This window comes from Ciconia boyciana, chromosome 1, assembly GCF_034638445.1.
Source record: "Ciconia boyciana chromosome 1, ASM3463844v1, whole genome shotgun sequence".
In the NCBI taxonomy this organism is placed as follows: Eukaryota; Metazoa; Chordata; class Aves; order Ciconiiformes; family Ciconiidae; genus Ciconia; species Ciconia boyciana.
The window spans coordinates 124,581,837-124,604,308 of record NC_132934.1 but is presented as its reverse complement, the minus strand read 5'-3'; the positions used below and the strand labels follow the sequence as shown (position 1 = coordinate 124,604,308).

Genomic DNA, 22,472 nt, shown 5'->3' with positions numbered 1-22,472 from the left:
AAGTTACTAGATACAACAGGACCAAGGTAGAAATTTCCCTTATGTTGTAACACGCAAAGGAATAAGCAAGGAACAAAACAGTATCCTGCACTGAACTCCAGCTGTATTTTCCCTGTAATCAATTTACCTCAACATTACCTGACAACAGCAAATGTCTTCAAATAGGGCAGTGAAAAAGCAAGACTGGCAAAGACCAGAAAGAGAAAAAGAAGAGCAAGTTCATACAAATTCATAAAAGAGTGGTGGGGGTGGGTGTGTATGTACCAGGGTAACTGGTGAGGTGTTGGTAGCAGGGGGCTGCGGGTGTCCCCTCAGTGGGAAGAGACATGGGGCTGCCCCATGCCAGACACAGCCAGCTCCGCAACAGACCCACCACGGGACACAGCTGAGCCCCGTCAGTCACATGTGTGGTACCTCTGAAGCAGAGGACTTCATAGAGTCTCTGTGAAAACATGTTTAAGAGAGGGCAGTAAACACTAAAAAACCGAGAGAAAATAGAAGGAACCACAAGGCCAGAGTGGGAGCAGTGAGGAGCCAGAGGCAAAAAGGAGCAGGCTGGAGCAGGATAGGAGAGCAGGGGCTGGAGCAGAGCAGCAACCTGAACAGGGCCAAGAGGTACGGCTGCAGAGAGGCTGCTACCGCTGCAGGAACCAGCATGCACTGACCCCATCTCCTGCTTGCCCACTGCCTCTCCAAAGGGACCGAGCGCTACGTGTGGCCAGGGGAATGCAGACCAGGAAGGGGGGAGGCAAGGGATGTTTTGCCCAAGTGTGTGTGTGTTTGTTTCTATACCAGAATGAGTAATTAAAAGTTTGTTAACTGGCAATAAATTAAAGTGATTGAAATTCCCCCAAATTAGTAAACTCTTCTTTTGGCCACGTGACAGGGAAGGGAGGGAATGATGACACAAAAGCAGTAAATCCCAACTGAACGTGTGCCTTCAGTAAACCAGGTGGTGCCCTTAAGAACCAATCATACAGACAGCTCCACATTTAAAAGCAAAACAAGCCATGACCAAAAATAGGAAACTGGGGGGAAAAAGCCTGGTAGTCCAGACAATTTCTAGAACAGAATGCGTATCTTCAAATCCTTAATTGATATTTAGTTGCTGACCAGTCCTACCAGATGGACAGTAGCACAGATAATGATAGCAGCTTTGATAAGATTTCAGGCTTTTTCCTCTCACCCCCTTGTTAATGTTACCTTGTGCATGCACTTTCTCCAGCTAGCCTGCTTGCTTGTTATTTAAGGCAAAAAGGAAAAACAAACAATGCCTACCAGCTATTTAGGAAGGAACTGAGGTAGCAACCACAGCTATTTACAAGACACGCTCCTACAGTTCCTACTCCAACCCCAGCTTGCACTCATGTGTTAAACAGTCACTGGTAGCCCTTTGAAGAAGTGAACCTCTCTTCTGTTTTCTAAGCGTCCCACACTAGTTTATTATTTCATATTCTCAAGTAACACACAATATACAGAAATACTTTCCTCTACAGACAATATCAGAATTCCCAGCTGAATAAATTCAAACTATGCTAGCTTGCGCTTTCCCCTTAACAAGGTAATTCTTCTTTAACCCTAACAGGTTTCTAAATAAGGTGCATTTAAAAAATAAGCAAGACAATCAACAAGAAAGTAAAGACTAGGAGACTTTAGGGTGCAAGTCCTCTGTTCACTTTTTTCCCCAACTTGAGTTAAAATAAATCAGTCCAAAGGTCAATAAAGTACCAAAGCCAGTGCAAATGAAGCAACAGGACTGCACAGTAAGGAACCTGGGTTGAAGGAACCGGGCCTTCCCTCCCCCTTCAGCAGCCAGGAGTTGTTAAATCAGCTCAGCCAGTCTTATTGAGGGCGGAAGGGGAGGAGATGCAAAGCAGTGAGACTCACCCACGCACTGCACAGATGGTAAGTGGCATCTAATAACCCTAGATGTTAGAATCCTACATTTCCAGGGTATACTACTTTCTTTACTGGTTTTCCCCTCAAACAGATAAGCTTTTGAGAGACAGAGATGGTAGGTGCCCTATCACTCTGCAACACAAGAAGAAAAGAGGTTCTTGTAAAACTACATCATCAGAGATGAAAAGCTTATTTCCAAACACGTCAACCCCACTTGTCCAGCCCTGTGCTGGAAACACAGGCTCCAGTTTGGCACAGCTTTTCAAAGAGAACTACAAGGACAAAAGAGAATACAGTGATGATAACCTGTACAGACCTGAAAACACTGATGTGTAACACATACATATTGTAATAAACATTTATGTGGTGGCAATCTGGCAATTCAAATACTTATTTGATTTGGCAAAGGAAAAATATCTACCTTACTCAGGCAAAGTAGTACTTCATAAGCCATTTTCACTATTTATGATGCTACAAACTAAGGCAGTATTTTCACCAGGACCTGCAATTGTTAATTGTCACTATACCACAGGCAATGTTAAAAATGAGATATTAAGAAATCTACAATAACTGGTTCTGTCACAGTAGATCAAACAATATATTTTTAACCTAACTTTATTTAGTTAGTATTCTGGGAAACCAAAGGAAATCAAGAAGCTCGGGTTTTATATCACTGACTCTGCTAGTAACTTTCTGTGGAACTTGGAATATATCTTTAAAGTAATTCCTCAGTTCTGTAAAGTATTAAAAATAAATCCTCATTTATGTACCTTAAAAAATGCTAAGGCATTCTGAAAGAATAAAACATTACTTTTTAACACCGGTCTCATTTGAAATTGGGCTTTTTCTTCTACAGCAACTTCAAAAAAAAAAATTGACCACTGAATATTTCAGGCAAAATAAATACATAGAACAATCCCCTCCACCGACCAAGAAACACACCTTAAGTCTTATTCATGTATGAAGTGATCTTAAAAAACAACCTCCAAGAAAAATCTCTGTCATAGATTTTAAGTAAACCAACTATAGATCACAGTATTTTTATTTACATTGCCAATTTACTTACTGTCACTGTGCATATTTGTTGGTTGGATTCATATTGGGAAATCAAGTACATACAATATATACAGCACAAGTAGGCTATCCAGGTGTCTGTGGTAAGTGTCTTCATTAAAATAAATGACTTGTAGCTGGAAAATGCCATGCCAGAAAGTGCTGTTTCAGAGTGCTCAGTCTGCAGTAATACACAGAGCTAAACAGGTCTCTCCCCTAAAGCCTTTGGCACTTAAAAAAACTCCCAAAATTGCCAGGCTATAACCCTAACAAAATGCAAGTATCTTGCAGTGCTTAGTTAGATATGATATTATATTCTCATCCTTCTATCTTCTAGGTAGTTAAGTGATCAAAGTGTTTTAAAACCATACATCTTCCATTCCATTACTCTGCAGCAGGGGGAATGACAGTTGTCTCACTCAAATTCTTAAAGTTACTAGTTATACATGTAATGGTTTTAAAATGTAGAATTAGGAAGAAATTCAATGCAGTATTAAAGATAAAATTGAATTCATATAAAGTTTGTTCATTCAAGGTTTTTAAGTGGATTTTTATCTTAAATTTAACTGTATAGACAATCACTTACTGTTTGTATCTAACTTCTTTCATTCTATGAAAATAGTTAATAAACTGGAAGACAACTGACATGATAATATTTGACATGGTAGAACTAGAATAGCAGATAAAATGTAGAAAGTCTTTAAGAAACAGAATTAAGTTCATAGGTCTCCTCAGGACCTCCAGGTCTTTGATTTATTTAAATCAAAATGCCTCTCTTCATTGAGAAGCTAAAAATCTCCAGTATTCTACTCTATATGTTAGCCAAGATCTTTTATTTAAAATGTTTTACAAGATAGCTTCCAAACAACAAATATTTCTATCTGCCTTCATATCAGGTAGACTTGTTTCTCTTAACATATTTTTTTTTATATTTTCTCCAAAGATTTTATTTACTCAAAAAGATTGCAAGATTCTTATTTTTTTTCTACTGAAGCAACTCTTATCCTGGAAAACACAGTCATCATTTGGCAGTGTTTACAACTGGACTAAACCCATTGACTTACACTCAAGAAAGGCAGATACCTTTGCATCTGTACAAGCTAATATGTGCTAATGTGATCTAAAGTATTTAATTCTCACAAGCAACTGACATACTGACAACTTGCTGAACCCCATACATTTTGAACTTTCTTTTCCCCAAAGTATTTCCATTCTCCCACATAATGACATACTATGGAGATCTCTCAACTTCTATATACTTCACGTATTAGTCAAATATTTGCTGAGGCAGATGTCAGAATGAAAGTCTCCATGAAGATCAAGTTTGTCATTCTAAGATGAAAAGCAGTTCTAGAAGAGTGATATTGCACAAGGAACATTATTTATCATATCACAGTGACATGTATTTTTAGATTCACAAAACAACAAACCCCAGCATTTAAGAGTCAAAGTAGGTTCTCTTTGGATCAATGAATTAACAGAAATTGCAGCTCAGCTGCAATTAATCTTGAGTTTTGTTGATTGCACAAACCAGAACAGAATACATGCTCACATACAAACAGAAAATATTTGAAAATACAGCTGATGCTTATTATCTTCCCTATGTTTGTAACCAGCCTGAATTATGGCAAGCACAGTTAGAAGTCCTATTTCTGGACTACTGGCAAGAATCATGATTTGTTAGACGAGTACAGACTGTGTGCAAAGACAGAAGTGTTTTGGAAAGCATTTTCATTCTTCAGAACAGAAGTTGGACATACCTCATGCATTTTGTAAAGAGATTAAAGACAACAATGTTTAAGCATGAAGACTTGAGAGTGTTCTCAAAGTAAGTCTTTTAAAAAGCATATTTCCAGATTTCTTTGCATAAATTTAATTATGACTTTGCTTTGCAAAGAGAGTGAAGAAACACACCTTTGACATTTGGCTTATTGTACTGGTAAAAGCTCCAGGCATTACTTACTACTTTAGCAACACCAAAGCAGGAATATCCTTGCATCCCCCTCCAACCTAGATTTCTTTTTCAAACAAACTTGCTTTTCTCAAACTCTTTCTCAGTTTGCTTTCTTAAGCAAGAAGGCAACTATAATTAAACTAGGGGTTTAGAGAAGAAAAATATTGTTAGGTTATGTGATAAAACCTCACCTGCACACCCACAAAGGAGCACAGAGAGACAATTGTGTGTGGGGCTGGGGGGAGACCAAATAATACCCTGCTCAACTGCTCCCAGGCCCATCACAGGAGAGCCATCCACCCATCAAAGAAGTTATGAAGCCGCATTTGCAGAATCACAGAATGGTTGAGGTTGGAGGGGACCACTGAAAGGAGCACCACTGAAAGGAGCCTGGCTCCATCCTCTCTGCACCCTCCCTTCAGGTATTTGTACACATGGATGAGATCCCCCCCTGAGCCTTCCCTTCTCCAGGCTAAAGAGTTCCAGCTCTCTCAGCCTTTCCGCAACAGGACAGATGCTCCAGTCCCTTCCTTCATCTTAATGGCCCCCCTTTGCTGGACTCTTTCCAGTATGTCCACGTCCCTCTTGTACTGGGGAGCCCAGAACTGGACCCAGCACTCCAGGTGTGGCCTCACTAGGACTGAGTAGAAGGGAAGGATCACCTCCCTCCACCTGCTGGTAACACTCCTCCTAAGGCAGCCCAGGATACCGTTACCCCTTCTTTGCAGCAAGGGCACATCGCTGGCTCATGCTCAACTTGGTGCCCACCAGGACCACCACAGGGCCTTTTCTGCAAAGATGCTTTCCAGCTGGTCACCCTCCAGCACCTACTGGTGCATGGGCTTGTTCCTCCCCACGCACAGGACTTTGTACGCTTCCCTTGTTGAACTTCATGAGGTTCCTCTCAGCCCATTTCTCCAGCCTGTTGAGGTCCCTCTGGATGCCAGCACGACCCGCTGGTATATCAGCTACTCCTCCCACTTTGGTGTCATCTGCAAACTTGCTAAGGGTACACTCTGCCCCATCACTCGGATCATTAATGAAGATGTGGAAGAGGATTGGACCCAGCATTGACCCCTGGAGTACAATGGTGGTTACTGGCCTCCAACTAGACTTCGTGCCACTGATCACCACCCTCTGGGCCTGGCTGTTCAGCCACCTCACTATCTGCTCAAACAGCCCACAATCCTTCAGCTTCTCTGTGAGGATCTGATGGGAGACAGTATCAAAGGCCTTTCTGAAGTCTAGGTAGACAAAATCCCTTGCTCTCCTTCATCTACCAGGCTAGCCGTTTCATCTTGGAAGTTTCTCAAGTTGGTCAAGTGTGACATCCCCTTGGTGAATCCATGCTGACTACTCCTGATTACTTCTTGTCCTTCATGTGCCTGGAAATGGTTTCCAGGATTAGTTGCTCCATCACCTTCCCAGGGATGTAGGTGAAAGTGACTGACTTGTAGTTCCCTGGCTCCTCCTTTTTGTCCTTCTTGAAGATAGGAGTGACTTTCGGTCTCCACCAGTCCTTATGCACACCTCCCAGTCACCATGATCATTCAAAGATTATCTGGATTGGCCTCGCAATGATATCTCTCAGTTCCATCAGCTCTTTTGGGCCCTGATGGAATGGACCCACATCCGTGTAAAGACACTTAGAGGCAATGAACACTTTAACAATATGTTATCCTCTTAGGTGTTTCTGATTGACACAAAGCAGAGAGTTCTTAGACATCTCCTTTACCAAATACTTCACATATTTAACTACCAAACACAAGCACCTAAGTCATACTTGTAAACTACCATATGCATGCAACTAATTATTTAGTAAAGGGACAGACAAGATTGAAATGGTATGAGATTTTAAAGCCTATTTTCGAATAATAGCGAAGTGAGTCTGTGGTATTTTATTTTCCTTGTTTTTCTGGGGAGAGAGAGGATTAGTACAGAAGGCTTCTTAGAACCCTGCTCAACTACAATCTTTCTCATTACAGTTTGGGAGATATGGTTTGGAAATCAGGATCAGGTTCAGAGTGACTGACTGAGGATGCAACTGTAGCTGACCAGGATGGACATTTCAATGACAGACTTACCACTGGCAAAAAAACCACTTTAAAGTGACAAACCATATTCACTGACTTTCACTGACTTAAATTACAGGAAGTTTAAAGAAAGTTTTCGTAACAAGATTTGTTTGCATAGATCTTATTTTCTTGTTCACATATGTGAACATATTTTCTTGTTCCACATATATGGAAGTGGGATATAAAGGGAGAGAAAAGATTATAGCAATGTTACTTCAGGAGCACTTTTCAATCAATTATGATTACTTTTTAAAAAATCCAGGTCAACTGCATACTCAGTTATATAGCAAAAATAACAGTTAAGTTATATATTATTTGCTGTATAAATTCTGTTTAGTACTAATTACATAATTATTTCATTATTATATGTGTTCTAAGAATTTCAAGATATAGCAATTTTAAAAATTAATACTCTGTTATTCTTAGAATGAATAATTATTAAAATGACAGTCAAATACACTTCATATAATTGCATTTTGAAACCTATAAAGTGTATAAAATTGGGAAATGTGTTGACTGATCTTGCTGCTCAGCTGCATGGTACCACCCTCAAAAGCAGTTTCACGATAATGTTACGTGAAAACCTGCCTAATCTGGCAATGCGCCACTAGTCCATAGTGGTTTCAGCCACTAAATATAATAGTCATTTTTACAACGTTGGCACTACAGTGAAACCAAGAACAGATTAACAAAGTTATCAGAGCAATGTGTAGCCAAGTAGTAAAGAATTAAAAAAAGGGGGGAGGGAGGGGGAGGGGGAGAAGAGGTGTGCTCCTGCAAAGCCATTGTATGTTCAGTACTATAGTAAATCAAGTAAAAACAGATACATATTAAAGGTAAGGGACTGAAGTCATACAGTAAACAATGCCGTCCTTGTTTTGGAGACTGATTAGGAGGAATAAAGAACCAACTGCTTACAACGCATAAAAACGATTTTCCTTCTATTTAAGCAATAGTTCATTAAAAATTAGGTAAATGTTCTTGTATGCTTTAAAGTGGATGTAATAAATTCACAAGCTATGCTTTCCCTTCTGAAGATGGAAAGGGAAAGCATTACGTTGACACTGCTGTCAATATGCTTGTGTCAAATTTCAAGAAATTTTATGTTCTTGAAATAAAATAATACCATATAGTTGATCTTTATTACTCTTTGCTTATAATCTGGATAAAAGGCCATATTTTCTTCTAGAACATCATATTTGCTTCCCTGGACCAATCAAATTTGTATGTCGGGCTCCAAAAGAGGTCAAAACAATGATAATTTGACCAGTGACACTTAGTATCCCACTCCTGGAAGCCTGTATCTGGGCACGTGCTACAAACAACACCAAAAAGGCCCCCAATATATGACGCTGTATTTTACACTTTTAAAGAAATTATATTATGTGAAGTGTTGCCCAAGACTGAATTCTGTATTTCCAACCAAAAAAACACATGCACCATTTCTGCAGTGAACTGACTTCCAGTAGCACGAAAAAAGAGTCCTGAAAAAGAAATCCTTGTTACATTTTCATACATTCCTGTGATTCATTGTATCTATTATATGGTTAATATGCTTCAACACTTAGAGAACTGTCTTCTGAGGAAAAAAGCTTGGTTCCATCTCTTATGTTATATTTCCACACAGAAGTATTTAATTCTAATGACACTTTGTTTATGAAAGTTATAGCAGAACTATAAAACAGTTAGACGTTTATGAAACTTATACGTACAAATTAGTTGAACTGAATTTATAACCAAACTAGCTTATGGCTTCTCCAGAAAAAGAAAAGAAGAAAACTCAAATCCTTCATTAAGTTAAAAAAAGCAAACTCCTCAGAAAGGCTTAGGTAACATTTCCTGTACCAAAACAGGAACAGTTCTACCCATGTGTGAAAGAAGTAGAAGAACTAAGCTAGGAACTATGCATTCCCCAGAAAGGTGGACTCTTGAAATGACAAACATCAAAAGTGGTTTTAAACATCAAGTCCTGTTGATAGGCACAAACTCTAGTCCAGGTCCCTTTCATCACGACCTTGACAGCCTTTTTTTTTTTTTTTTTTTTTTTTAATTTTCTTTAAAAACATTATTTTTATACTTGATTTTGTAATACCATAGCTACATGGTAAATTCAAATGCTTCCCACCTTTCTACCCCAACCTGCTTTATTATTTGTACACCATACAGAGAAACTATAGAGGTATTTAAAAGACCAGCAACATAAACTCCACAACAGGCAGCTACCAACATTTTAAACACCTTCGCTGCAAAGTTCCATATTTGTGCATTTTCTTATTAACAGAGGTGTCACTAATACTATGTGATTTTTACAGTCTATAAACAGATGCCTCAACCTCTTCAGTACCGAGGCATACACACTCAATGAATTTTCAAGAAAGCTCCTGTATAATAGAGTTGTATCTGCAACAGTACTAGTACTAAATACTTTAAGATTTCTCATAGGGTTAAAATGATAATAAAAGAAAAAGCAAAGTCAAGCTGATGCAGCTTTTCATTCTCTGAAATATCCTCATATTTTCTACTTTCAATTAAAGAAAATCCGTAATGGTGCCTTCCTCATATTTTCCCTAAATCACAGAAATGCTGATGGGAAATGACCTCTGATACTCATCTGATCCAACCCCGACTCAAAGTGGGGTTACTGCTAACATTAGATCAGGACAGCTGTGCCTTCATCTAACAAAGTCTTGAAAACCTCCAGGGACAGAGGTCCTATACCTTCTCTGGGCTACCTGTACCTGCTGCACTACGCTCCCAGTGGACAAGTTTTCCTCATGTTCAACCTGAACATTCCAAGCAACAATTTCTGGTCATTATTCTTCATTGTAATAGCTGTCACTGTTAAAAACAGCTTGGCTCTACCTTTTTTGTAATTCTTCAAGTAGTTGTAGACGACTATTATATTACCCTCTTAGCCTCCTCTTCACCACAGTAAACAAATCCAGCTCCCTCAACCTCTCTTTGCCCATCACATGTAGGGTCCTGACTATCTTGATAGTCCTTTGCTGGGACCTTTCCAGTTCTTTAGTATCCCTCAAATTGTGAAGCCCCAAACTGGACACAATAGCTCAGGTGTGGGCCCAATAATGCCACACAGAAGGAAGTAACTTCCCTTGATCTGTGACATACAGTACAACGCAGAACTGACAATTACCAGAAATTCCAGATAAGTTGTTGTTTACAAATAAAAGGCAAATAATACCAGTCTACATATGGTATAGTATCATAAAATTTGATGACACACCAATTTGTAATATTTTTTATCAAAGACTTGAGTTCAACACTGACACTGCATTTTTGCTTAAACCCTTGGAAAAAACAGGGAGGGAGGTGCAGAAATCTTACACACAGATACTTTTGCAAAAAATAACTCGTGATTCAGCACAGCCTTCCAATATCAATAGGTTTAGATACTCTGTTGTGCATCTTTACTCAGAACTAAACAAAGCCTTTCAAATGAACTGCACTGACAAAGTGATTTAAAAAAATGCAAGTCTAAATAAAAAAAAATAAATAGAACCAACAAGAGTAAACTATTTAAGGAAATAAGCAGAACAAGAGTAAGGTCTCAACTGTAAGAAAATCACTCACAAGGTGAAAATATGTCAGGGAAAAAGATCTGTGGGCTCTTCATAGAAAAAAACCAAACTGATGCCAACTATCACATTTTTTTTCCCCAATGAAATAATTTTGGAATTCTTGTCCTAAGATGGATGATCTTAGCAATACCAGTTTTGATTCAATTATCTTGCCCCTCTCAGTGCTAGAAGTAGTCCAAGAACTATATTCAAAACACTACTTTCTTGACTACAATTTTGCCCTTTATCACAACCAAAAGATTTTGCAGAGACTGTCTTCACAGCCTGCTTCCAGTAGAACCAGTTGGGGATCTAAAGAAAACCTGAATCTTTCCTTATCAGCTCATCTATTCAGCTTCACAGTGGCTTGCATGCATACAAACGTGTACAGATGCATATATCAGCATAATAAATAAGGTCTAGCCTATTAGAAGGCTGTGGAAGTAATGGTAATCTCTTTCTTTGTGAGAACATTTCTATCAAAATGAATTACAGATAACAATCTAAAATATGATGAATTTAATCTTGAAAAATAACTTCAAAAAGACGTGCACTGTAAGCACGGGGCTCTGCCCTTTAAATTGCTTTAAAAAACACTCAGCAAGTTACAAGAGAGCAATGTGACATCAAGAAAGGGCAGACAAATAATGCATATTGGTTTTTACTAAGTAGCAAGGAACCGATCACCATTCTCTTCCTGAGAAATAAGTGTTTGCACTTATAGATATTTGATGTTAGGACAGCTAACTAAAAGCAAGATATGCAAGCCATGCAGAGAAAAATAAAAGGAAAAGAAAATGCATGGGATGTGAAGAGAGCAGCAGAAGAAACGGACAGTAAAAGAGAACTATGGCGTGAGCCGTAACAGATTCAGAAATAAGGAAAATGCTTTTTACACTGTTCTATACCAAAAGTTCTGAGTATAGCAACTAAGAGCTGTATTTGAAAATAAGTTTATTTACACTGATTTTTTTGTTAGACCTTAATGAGTAAACTACCTTCTGAGAGCATTGAGTACTCTTCCACATGAATCCTCTAAATTGAATTGTATAAGACAGTCTCTTTTATATCTAAAAATATTCAAGCTTTGCATTTTATTAGTATATTTTTTTGATCTCAGAGATATGAAAGCATAGTCAACTGTAGTAGAATCACTCATCATGTAAAATAGCCAGCATTAATCCAGTAGATCACGCAGCCACTTGAACAGTGACAAGGTGTCAATATACTTCATTAATATGGTTGAATTACAACACTACAGAGATTGATGACACACAGTATGCAAGATCATGAATACTAATACTTAAATCCAATAGAATTTAGCCCAAGTTAGATTTGTTAGCTGTCAGGCATCGTTACATAGCATTATGTTTTTTTCCTATTACCAAACCACTGCAGAGATGCACACAGACAAAAATACTTGAGATGTCCGTGTCTACACACACTACGTGTATTGAGCAGCCTTATGGAAAGAATGCTATACTAGATAAAAGTTTGCCTTGCAAGCTCGTGGCTTCTCTATCACATACCACAAATACTCACGATAGTACCAATTGGTAAACACAGATTAGCCTACAGAAGCATCAATTTTTCAAAGCTTGATTGCTTTTGTGACTGTGGTAAGGCAGATACCATTAACGTAAGACACCAGTATAACTTTTTTTTAATCAATTGTTTAGACTAGCAAGCAGTCTTTCTTTTAAAAGGTATCCATGTTCAACCTCCTCGAAAGTTAAACAAGTTGAAACATTGTATCAGAAATAGGTTTAAATTAACTTTTAAAAATTGAAACATTGTATCAAAAACAGGTTTAAATTTACTCTTTTTTAAGCACAGTACTGTTAAGTCTAGATTTTCTCCCCTAAATAGTATTAAACCTATATTGCCTCACAGATTACATGTAGATTGTTGATACTAATACTACAGATTCACAGAATCATGTAGGTTGGAAAGAACCTCTGGAGGTCACCTAGTCCAAACTCTTGCTCAAAGCAGGTCAACGTAGATCAGGCAACTGGGCCTTGTGTAGCCCAGTTCTGAGCATCTCTGAGGATGCTCTCCGCAATCTCCATGTGCAACCTGTAGCAGAGTTTTACCACTCACAGGGTGATTTTTTTTTTCTTGTCTCTAACTGGAATTTTCCATGTTGCAACTTGGCTGCATGGCGTCGTCTTATCACTGTGTGCCTATATGAACAGTTTGGCTCCATCTGCCCTGTACCTTTCCATTAAGTAGTTGAAGACAGCACTAAAATCTCACCTTAGCTTCTCTTCTTAAGGCTAGACAAACCCAGTTCTCTCAGTCCATCTCTGTTGGACTCATGCCAGTAAATCATTGTTTTTCTTTTACTGGGGAAACCAAGACTGCACACAGTGCTCCAGATGTGGTCTCACAAGGGATGAATAGAGCTAATAATCACTTCCTTTGACTTCCTGGCTACACTTTTGGAACAGTCTACTATGCAGTTGGCTGCCTTTGCCACAAGAGTACACTGCTGACAAATGTAAAGATGAAGTTCTTACCCATAAACACATTTCACCCCCCATGAGTACTTATGCGAAAGCACCTAAGAACAGAGACTTTTTAGATTTAATCATAAGTGTGGAGGCATATTGGGCCCTTTACCTCTCAGCACTCCACATGTATGTGAAATTAATGGAAGGAACTGTCATCAGCTCCCTCACGCACAGAATGTCCTGTTCTCCCACTCCTGTGCCTCAGAGAAAGACTGGAGGTAGAAAGTTGTACAAAGATAACCTTCAAGACCAAAATGGTCTTGCAGAGGGCAAAACTTTAAGGTAAAGAATGTTCCTAAGGATTAATCTTACCATTCCATTCCAGCTTACACTTTAACACAATTTACAAATACAGCTTCCTCCCAGCTAAGTTCTCTACTATTTATTTTATGCAAGTACCACCATCATGGCTCCCCACCAACGTGTTTAAGGAATGCTGTATCAGAAATAAGCCAAACAAATTTAAAAAAGAAGAAAAAAAAAAAGAAGAATAAAATCTTTGAAAAAATAAACCTAAAACCTGGATAGAGGAGAGGTCCACAAAAAAACCCCACAACAAAAACACGCAACTGAAAAAAAACCAAACCACAGAGGAAAAACAAAATACAGAACACACAAGTTGGAAGAGTTTGTGAAAAACAGGCTCAGATTCTTGTGTAGGACTTATGTAGGACTTGCTCCACATTTACTTATACAGCTTATGTGTCTTAATGTTACAAATCTAATGCATAGCAATTCAAAACCTTAAAAAACTCCAAAACCAATAACAAAGAACAACAAAAAAACCCCTACCCCACAACCAAAACCACAAAACAAAAAGCCACTAAACCCGGAGAGTGTTTATGATCTGTTAACTCAATGACCTGCCAGCTTGAATTCTAAATATATCAATATAACACAAGTGGCATCAAAACCTCAAAATTTCTTAGTATACTCCCATGCCTTTTCTTTAGATCCAGGTAGCAAATACAAACCATTAACAGCTTCCCTTCATTTTTTTAAGTGAACCTATAATTCCTGTTGGCTTCTCTTTTCCTCCTGATGAGTCCCTACTCCTTTGTCTACTATTTCTCCCTTTCAGTAATTATTTCTTCATGGCCCCAAAAGGTTGAATTTTACTGTCATGGAGTGAGGAAAGCAGTATTCCACGAAAGGTAGAAATGTGTCCTAGCATCAGTAGTTAAGATGAGGCTCAGAAGAAGACTAGAATACAGACAGAACTTTAGAAGATACCAAATCATTTTAGTAAAAATACACTAGGTCAAAATGTGATGCCTTAGGTATAACCTGCTAAAACCATAACGCGGCTATATACAAGCTGAATATTATGGAAGGCATGGCTTATATTTTGTTGGAGGGCTAGGAGAAAGAAACTAGTAATGGCATTATCAGATTTAAATGAAAATCTTTGGTAAAGTCTGAAGCAAGACCTGAGATTTACCTTGTCAAACAAACTACCCATTAAAGCTTAACACTGTTTGTTATAATTACCAGAAAAAGTCATTGACCCTTTTTTGCTGCTGAACTTGGGTTCATAAGGACTTAGATGGCACAAGTGGAATCCTCAGAAAACATTACCGTACAAAAGAACAGGATCTCCAGCAAAAATACACTGGACATGGAACACACAGTGATTGTCATTCAGTTCCCATGCTCATTTTCATATATTGTAGAAGCAGCACTTTATGCACATACAAGTTGCATATTCAACTTAGAAAAGACATACTGTTTGACTCTAAAACCAGGAAATGTTAAGAGTTAAAGTCTTTTATTTACACTGTAACAGTTCTGCAGCATTGTTTTAAAATCCTGACTATATGAGAAATGTAAACAGTTCTTTATATAATTTCGCAAAATTTAATGGCAAGTTTTCACCCATTTTATAGCAAATTACTTGCTAAATCTAGACTAGTAAAAACAAAACTGATGTGTTCTTACTTTACTTCCTTTGTATGCTTTTCTGATTCTGAATTAATTTTTTTCTTTAAGAAATTCACTTTAAAAAAAATAAAAATCTCCAAACAGAAATAGCAATGGCTTAGAGTTAGTATACACCTACTATCTTTCTAATATGTATTATCACAACTGAATAGTTGTAGGAACTTCTAAACATTAGAAATGTATGCACTAAGTTAAATGTGAGATATAAGACCTTGCTTTAAAACTTCTACAAAATATAAAACAGAAAAGATCTTACAAAGCAATCAAACACAGAAAATGTTGACAAATGAAAAAACCTGTCTGCTTAGAATTTGCTTAATTGTTCGTTCTTACCTTCTGTGCTTAATCCAGGACTTGAAGTGAACTTTGCTACATCGACAATCTTTACAGCAAACTGTTGCCCTGTTTCCCTGTTGATACATCGCCGCACAACGCTGAATGGACCCCTGAAACACACACACAGAGAAAACACCAATAAATAACCCATTCTCTTTTATGCATTGAGCTACAATTCCGTTATTTCTAAACGAAGTTTAGATTCCAACATTCAAGTGTAGTATTTACATAGAAGCTTATAACTCTTATCCTTGCTGCCCATTAAATGTAAAATTAATAATTTTAACTACAGACTAGTGTAAGGAACACCAAATGAGTTTTGTATTTTCCTATATTAAAGACATATTCTCTTACCCTGCCACTTTAGAAAGGCTATACTCTTAGAAACCTTGTGTAATATACTGACATTATTATTAAATTTTAAGTGGACTTTATTTTGATACATAATCCAAATAGGGGGAAAAAAGAGGTGAAAAACACATTCTTGCTTTCAGTTCTAAGCTAGAGCTTAGAAATTACTATTTGAAACAACTGAAAGGATATTCCTTCAAAACAATTAATGATAAGAGCAACAGAATTGTTAAGTCATGCTATTTGGTTTTATCTCTTTGTTTTACACAAACTAGGTTTATTTTCAGCTTATTTGACATCACTAGATATAAACAACCTCCATTGCAATACTTGAAAATTCTACAAAAGCTTACAATTTTCTCTAATCTATGGCACTTAAAGAACTCCCACAAAAGTTACAGATAAAAAGATTTATTAAAATTAGTTCAAACAGATATTAGTACTACAGTCAACTAATAAAAAGCTAGTTATTTTTCAAAATTGAAATTACATTTGCCAAAACATAAGTTAGAACAATGGCAACCTTTTAAAAACCATCACCACCAATATGCATTTTTAGAAGCTTCTTTTAGTAGATGATTTAGGTTCTTGGTGCCTTGACTTAAAATATGGAATCTTCCATCCAGTGTTAACAACAAACAATACAATCAGATAATTACGGTAGTTCAAACTTTCAAACATGAAAAATTAATAGGTTATGAAAACAGAATAGGATTATTTCAAGACTGCAGTAGTTGTGGCAAATCAATCCTTTTTTACTGCTACTTATTTAATGACTGACATGATAGTTCTAAAGAAATCCATTCTAAAGATTTCTCAAAAAGACGCAAGGGAAAATTTGAGGATGGAAAGAGCCTTTGTTCAGAAGTTCATCTATTGAGTGTACATTCACCTGCTGAGTGAAATAAATGCTTAAATATAGCTTAAAAGACAAATTCTTCCATTCAAGCAGTGAACAGGAAGTTAGTTTACAGGTTTCTGAGCAGTGAGATTGCAAAGCAACACAATTCTGAAAATAAAAGGTTCCCTGAAAAGGGAGAAATGTCCCTCTGAGGGCACTTACAAACCTTTATAAGTGGCTTTTGGTATTCCTTTACATACCAGATGATTCAAAGTATGTAATTCATCACACTACCAAACCTGTACTCCCATAGCTAAAATCCAATTTTTATACTCTCTAAACAACATACGTGCAAAGATTTCTTGAAATAGGATCATTTCTGACACAGAACATGAATACTAAAACCAGTCAATGAATCACAGTCTAAACATTCACAAACAAGGAAAATATTTATTAGCACAACTATATACATGTGAATTATGCTGATGTGCTCAAACAGAACTAACTATACAAGAAAATGTATGTTTTTTTTTCCTCTTTCCTTGCTCCTAACATACAATGAAACCCCCCATACTGATGGCTATTTTCTCCTCTGAATCCACAACCCATATTATTCAGTATCTGGTCTTTTGCCAACAGTTACCACAGATATTTTTAAAAAGATGTCCAATTAAGACTCTAATACATAGAATACTTATATCTGTAAATGCAAAGGCTCAACTGACTTCATTTGGCATTGCAAGGACTACAGTCATTGACTTGGAATCCTCCCCCCACATTTCAAATAGTAATCTTTTATTAAAAAGTCCCATTTTATATAGAACAGTGTCACCTTCTTGTCCCGAGTCTCTGCTTACCCTTTTAGCATCTATCAAAGTAAAATTGCTTTAAAATAGTATAAACACATTTAAATTATGGTAATTTAAAAACATTTCAAAACCTAAACCACAGCTTTGGAATAACATTGGCAATACTGGTTTTCATTCATAATTGCCATAAATTACTAGAAACTAAATGTATTTCATTAAAATTATCCATTTTCTTTTCATTCTCATTGTTTTTTCCCCACACAAAGCCTTCCTGAAGACATTAAATAACACTTAACATAATCTGATACAGAATGGTAGATCACTAGAGTGTAGAGACACCTGACAAGACCATATCCTTACTCTATGAATACAAATATTTCTTGCTGTTGACCAAGCCGCTTCCAGATTTCCTAGTTTCCTCAAGTCTGGGCTGGAGTGCTTGCCCAGGCACCTGAATATGTGTACATACTTCGAGCAGACAAGGAGAGATAGCTGGAGGAAATTAAAAAGGAGCATACAAACTGCAGCTCCAAGAAGGATCAGACTTGTGGTCACCCTCACCTTTCTCTCTCATAACCATGACATATTTTTTCTTTCCATTATGTATTAACATTTTAGAACCCTGACTTGAGCGATTTGCTTCCTGCATATTAAGTCCGGGACAAAAAAATTAAGCATTTTATTCAGTTCTGTAACAGAGAGAGCACAAGAGACATCCGTACAATATCAACCTTTATGACCATATTGAAACTTAGCTATGGTTTTAACAAAACCTTCTCTACTTAGAATGAGGAATACCAAAGACTCTGAAGTAAATCAAAGGTGCTGTAAAGCACAGAAGACAAGAATTCAGTGATGCCCACAATGAACTCATTCTATGAAATCAATACACCAATTTAGAGTTTCATACAAAAATCAAAAGATTCTTAAACATAACCTGAATATTCAGCTATTTACGAGCCTCAGAATTCCTACTTTTTCAAAACTAGTTCTTTCATATTCAAGCTGCAGACAGCCTAAAATAGTATATGTTATGACAATACATTAGATTAATACATTCCATGACAATAGCATCACAATAAAGGCTTGAATTTTCCAATTTTAGGTAATTTTAAAACACTCGTGAGAGGTACCCTCATCAATTAAGCAGACACCATCACTTCCACATGCCAAGTGGCGGAAAGGAACTTTTAAATAAATTATGGTTGCAGGTAGCTTTTTGACTTTTTCCTCACAGCTGCAATGAAACACAGCAATTTTACAAAATTATAATAGCCCACGGTGATACTGTCTAATCTGGGTCAGAAAACAAAAATCCATGCTTCCTAACAGAGTAGTTTCAAACCTTATTTGGAAGTTAAGTAACAAAAGTCTTTCAGGCCACCCTCGGTCTCAGCACTAAAATCACACTCTTCTCAGTCAGGAAAAGGACTACAGTATTTCATCTCTCAAACGAGACAAGGAGCTACTCAACAGTTGTGTCTGCCACTGGGGAAACATATATTGCATCTTCACTAAATGACAATTTCTATAGCTCATTTCACTAACCCTGCAGCTCAAATTATACAGACGTAAAATACAGAAGTGATGCAGATAGGGAAAGGAACACCTGTAACTCTAGATACAGATCATCAAAACTGTTATAGATAGATCAGACTACTTATTTGTTTATTTATTAAAACAGAGGACCTGAGTTACGTTGCACAATAAGACTTCATCTTGTAATAGTCATACAAACTAAAATTATAATTTAATGTGTTTTATATTTCATTTCTCTCTGTGCTACCCTTAACAGACATACCTGCTGAGATACACAAATCTTTGGTTTCAGACCCATCCTCCCACCTGCCCCCAAGCTTTCAAAATCTTTCACTGCAGCTAGCATGCATAAAACAGACTACGCTAGCTCAAAGTATGAGAATCATTAAAATACGCAAGTAGTAAGGACAGATGATTTTTTCACTGATATTTTGTCAACATTGGCAGCAGCACATTCCAACACTTGCAACGCTTTAAGTCCCACCTGCAACGTATACCAAAAAGCAAAATGTATTTTCTTAAACTGAAGCTGGGATGCATGCTGATTTTTGCTGTCTACTGCAGATGGAAATCAATGTACTACAATACATTATTAAGGAGGTTATTGATTACATGTAGGCCATAAAAAAGTGGATAGGAATGCTGAAGACGTGCCTCATAACCAGTTCTTTTCATGCTTCCAAAATTTTAAGTAAGCAGGGCAGGTCTGGATGTAACCTTAACCCTAGTGAAACTACTTTCTGGTGATTAGCTTTACTGTCCAGCAAAGAATAGTTGATTTTATATCAGCTAGTCACAAACTTGAAGAAAATCAATTATTAATTACTCTCTCCTTCAGGAGTACAACACTTGAATTAGAATAAAATCCTAAAAAATGGAGACCAAAGCCTTTTTTATCATCTCCTTCACTTTAAATTATTTTACTTAGTGTATGTCATTAGGACTTCAAGGATAAATATCAAAAGCCAATATTTTAGGTTAACAGTTGGACTTGATGATCTTAAGGGTCTTTTTCCAACCTAAATGATTCTATGATTCTATTTTGCAAACTTTATTTTTTTATACTAGAATCTTGTTGGTTTATCTGTCTGTTCTGCTTCCTTTCTCCTTTCCTCCAGTCCACGTTGGTGTGCAAGAATGAGAACTGGTTGTGATTAAAATATACCTTGTTGATTCCTAACAAGCACAAATACTTGCAACCAGTAACTACAGCCTGTTCCCTTCCCATGTCCTGAATGAACTGACCTGACCTGCGGGCATGGAGTTCCTACTGACGGACAATATAAAGACACTTTCTGAACACCTATGCTTCAGAACCCCAAAACCTGAGATTTTAAGTCATTTACATATCAGATCACCAAGAATTTGCTCAACATCTCTCCCAAGTGAGCCACAATTCTTTGAGGAACTTAATATAAAACTACGCATTTTGGCTCTGAAATTCAGTTTCATTAATTTAAGTTAAAAAAAAAGTAAGAAACACAAGCTGAACTTTTTGTCAGTAAAACCAACAACAGTGAACAACATCTCTTCCAATGAACAGAGTGCTCCTTTAAAAATGAGCTTCCATTTAGAAGTAAAAGGCCTTAGATTCCTTTTCCTTATTTAACAGGCTTAACTGTTAAGAACTTGAAACATGCAATACAGGTCTTAAAGTTACCTTTATTCAACATTTTAAATGGATAATGTCAGTTTGTTGCATTAAGATGCTACAAATGTATACAGATAAAGTCACATAAGAATATATTATATTTTTTTTCCCATTGAAAGGCTATGCATTTACTTACCTAAGCAGCAGACAACACTACTTTGTACTAATGTGGTTAATACTTCCAAAACAACTGTATCTAAATTGATGAAAATTGTTGGCAAGAAAGCAAATTACAACCACATTTTATATAGAGAGATCTTCTCCCTCTTCACTCATCCATGTCATTTATAATATATACTTGTTCTTTAATTTTCCCTTTGATTGAAGTGAACCTCTCTGAAAATTAAGTATTTCCAACAGTAATTAAAGCTGCAGTTCATCACTTATATCAGCGCATTTGCACATGGAACTGCAGCTTAAAACAGTGATTGCACCTCTCTGTGAACTAGCACATTGGATTAGAGGGCATCTACATTTAAAAAACCATCACTCGCAATTTTGGGTAGACATTTTTTGTTTTATTCTCAAAGGAAAATTTAAAATACTGCATTATGACGACTGTGGTACAGAAGAACATTTGGGTTGAAGATCTGATACTTCTTTAGAAAATTAGATATCCCAGTACAAGTAACAAAACTGAGTTCCCAAGCAGCAACGTTTCTATCACAGGTATGCTTCAACAGTTCACATCTTCAAAACCAAGTCTGTGTTTTAACTCAGCTTTAGCATAAAGCATACAAAGAACGAAGCACAAGAGAGCAGCTCACTGGATCTCAGCCCAACATGAATACATACTTTCTAATATTAATCCAACAGAAGAAAAGAGTATACTGAGTACCAAAGCTGTGGTTCTGAGGTAGGACAAAAATAATAATAATAAAAAAAACCCTGACTCACAAGTCTTCCTTTGCCTTCATGATCATTTTTGCGAGACATGATCACTTAAACATCTTTGAAAGTACTCAGTCATAGTGCTTACATAATATTTGAGTACAATGTAATTTTCTTTTCTAATGATTTTGTAAATAATGAAATAACTGGAGAAAGGCTACTGAGTAAAGTGATAGGGTTTGAAACAGGTAATTTAAAAACAGTGAAACTAAAGTCAAGAAAAGGTTTAGAAATGGCAGGCATTTTTTAAGTAATAGCATTTAAAGACTTTAAAAAAATATTAGCTAAGGTGATAAAACATGATTTATAAAAAATTATTGTTATGGCTTAAAAATATTCAACTGCTGTCTATTTTAAAGGCTTAAGCAAGCTTTTATACATAGGAACAAAAACTTCAGGGAAAACACTTGTCAAAAAAAAACCTGAGTAACTTAAACTTTAGTTATTCAACATAAAATAGCTGCTGGGGGGTGAGGGTGCAGAAACATGCTAAAAAAAGCATACTCATATCAATGCAGTGTACGGTAAAAGCCAATTAGACACCCAGAATGAACTTATCACTCAGTCTTTCTACTGTCAGAAGCAACTCCAGTCAGAAGCAGTGGCTGCTAGTGTGGACCAGAAACCCAGTCAAGGTCCTCCTTCCAATCTACTGCCCTTCCAGCAGCATTCCCCTCATTGCAGTGTTATTAGAACCCAATTTTTCAGCCCTCCTCAAAGCTTTAACTGACACAGAAAGGGAGGAAATGAAAACTAAAACTGAAAAGACCACCACACAATTACGTTCAGCGCCAAAACGCTAGCAGAGCTACCCCAGAGAAAAAGAGAGAGCAGACAGGAGGAGCTTCCAGCCTTTTTACACTTTTTTTTTTTCCTTAACCATTTATTTCCTTCCACAGGAAACTACAGAAGGAGTAGCCACTGCAGTGCTTGTGAAAGGGAAACACACCCCAAGAAAACACTACAGTATGCTTAGAATTTATGCGACATACTGAAAAAATATCTACTTTCAATTTTAAGATTTTCTTGTATAATTCA

General features: G+C 36.9%; 1 protein-coding gene across 3 annotated transcripts in view; it reads right to left on the bottom strand.

Moving 5' to 3' along the window:
• Positions 1-22,472, bottom strand: part of CASK (calcium/calmodulin dependent serine protein kinase) — a 228,278-nt gene that overhangs the window by 152,133 nt on the left and 53,673 nt on the right. For all 3 annotated transcript variants that reach the window (XM_072847953.1, XM_072847962.1, XM_072847944.1), the window contains exon 2: positions 15,350-15,462. In XM_072847953.1, the coding sequence (XP_072704054.1) occupies positions 15,350-15,462 (113 nt within the window). The remainder of the gene's footprint in view (positions 1-15,349; positions 15,463-22,472) is intronic.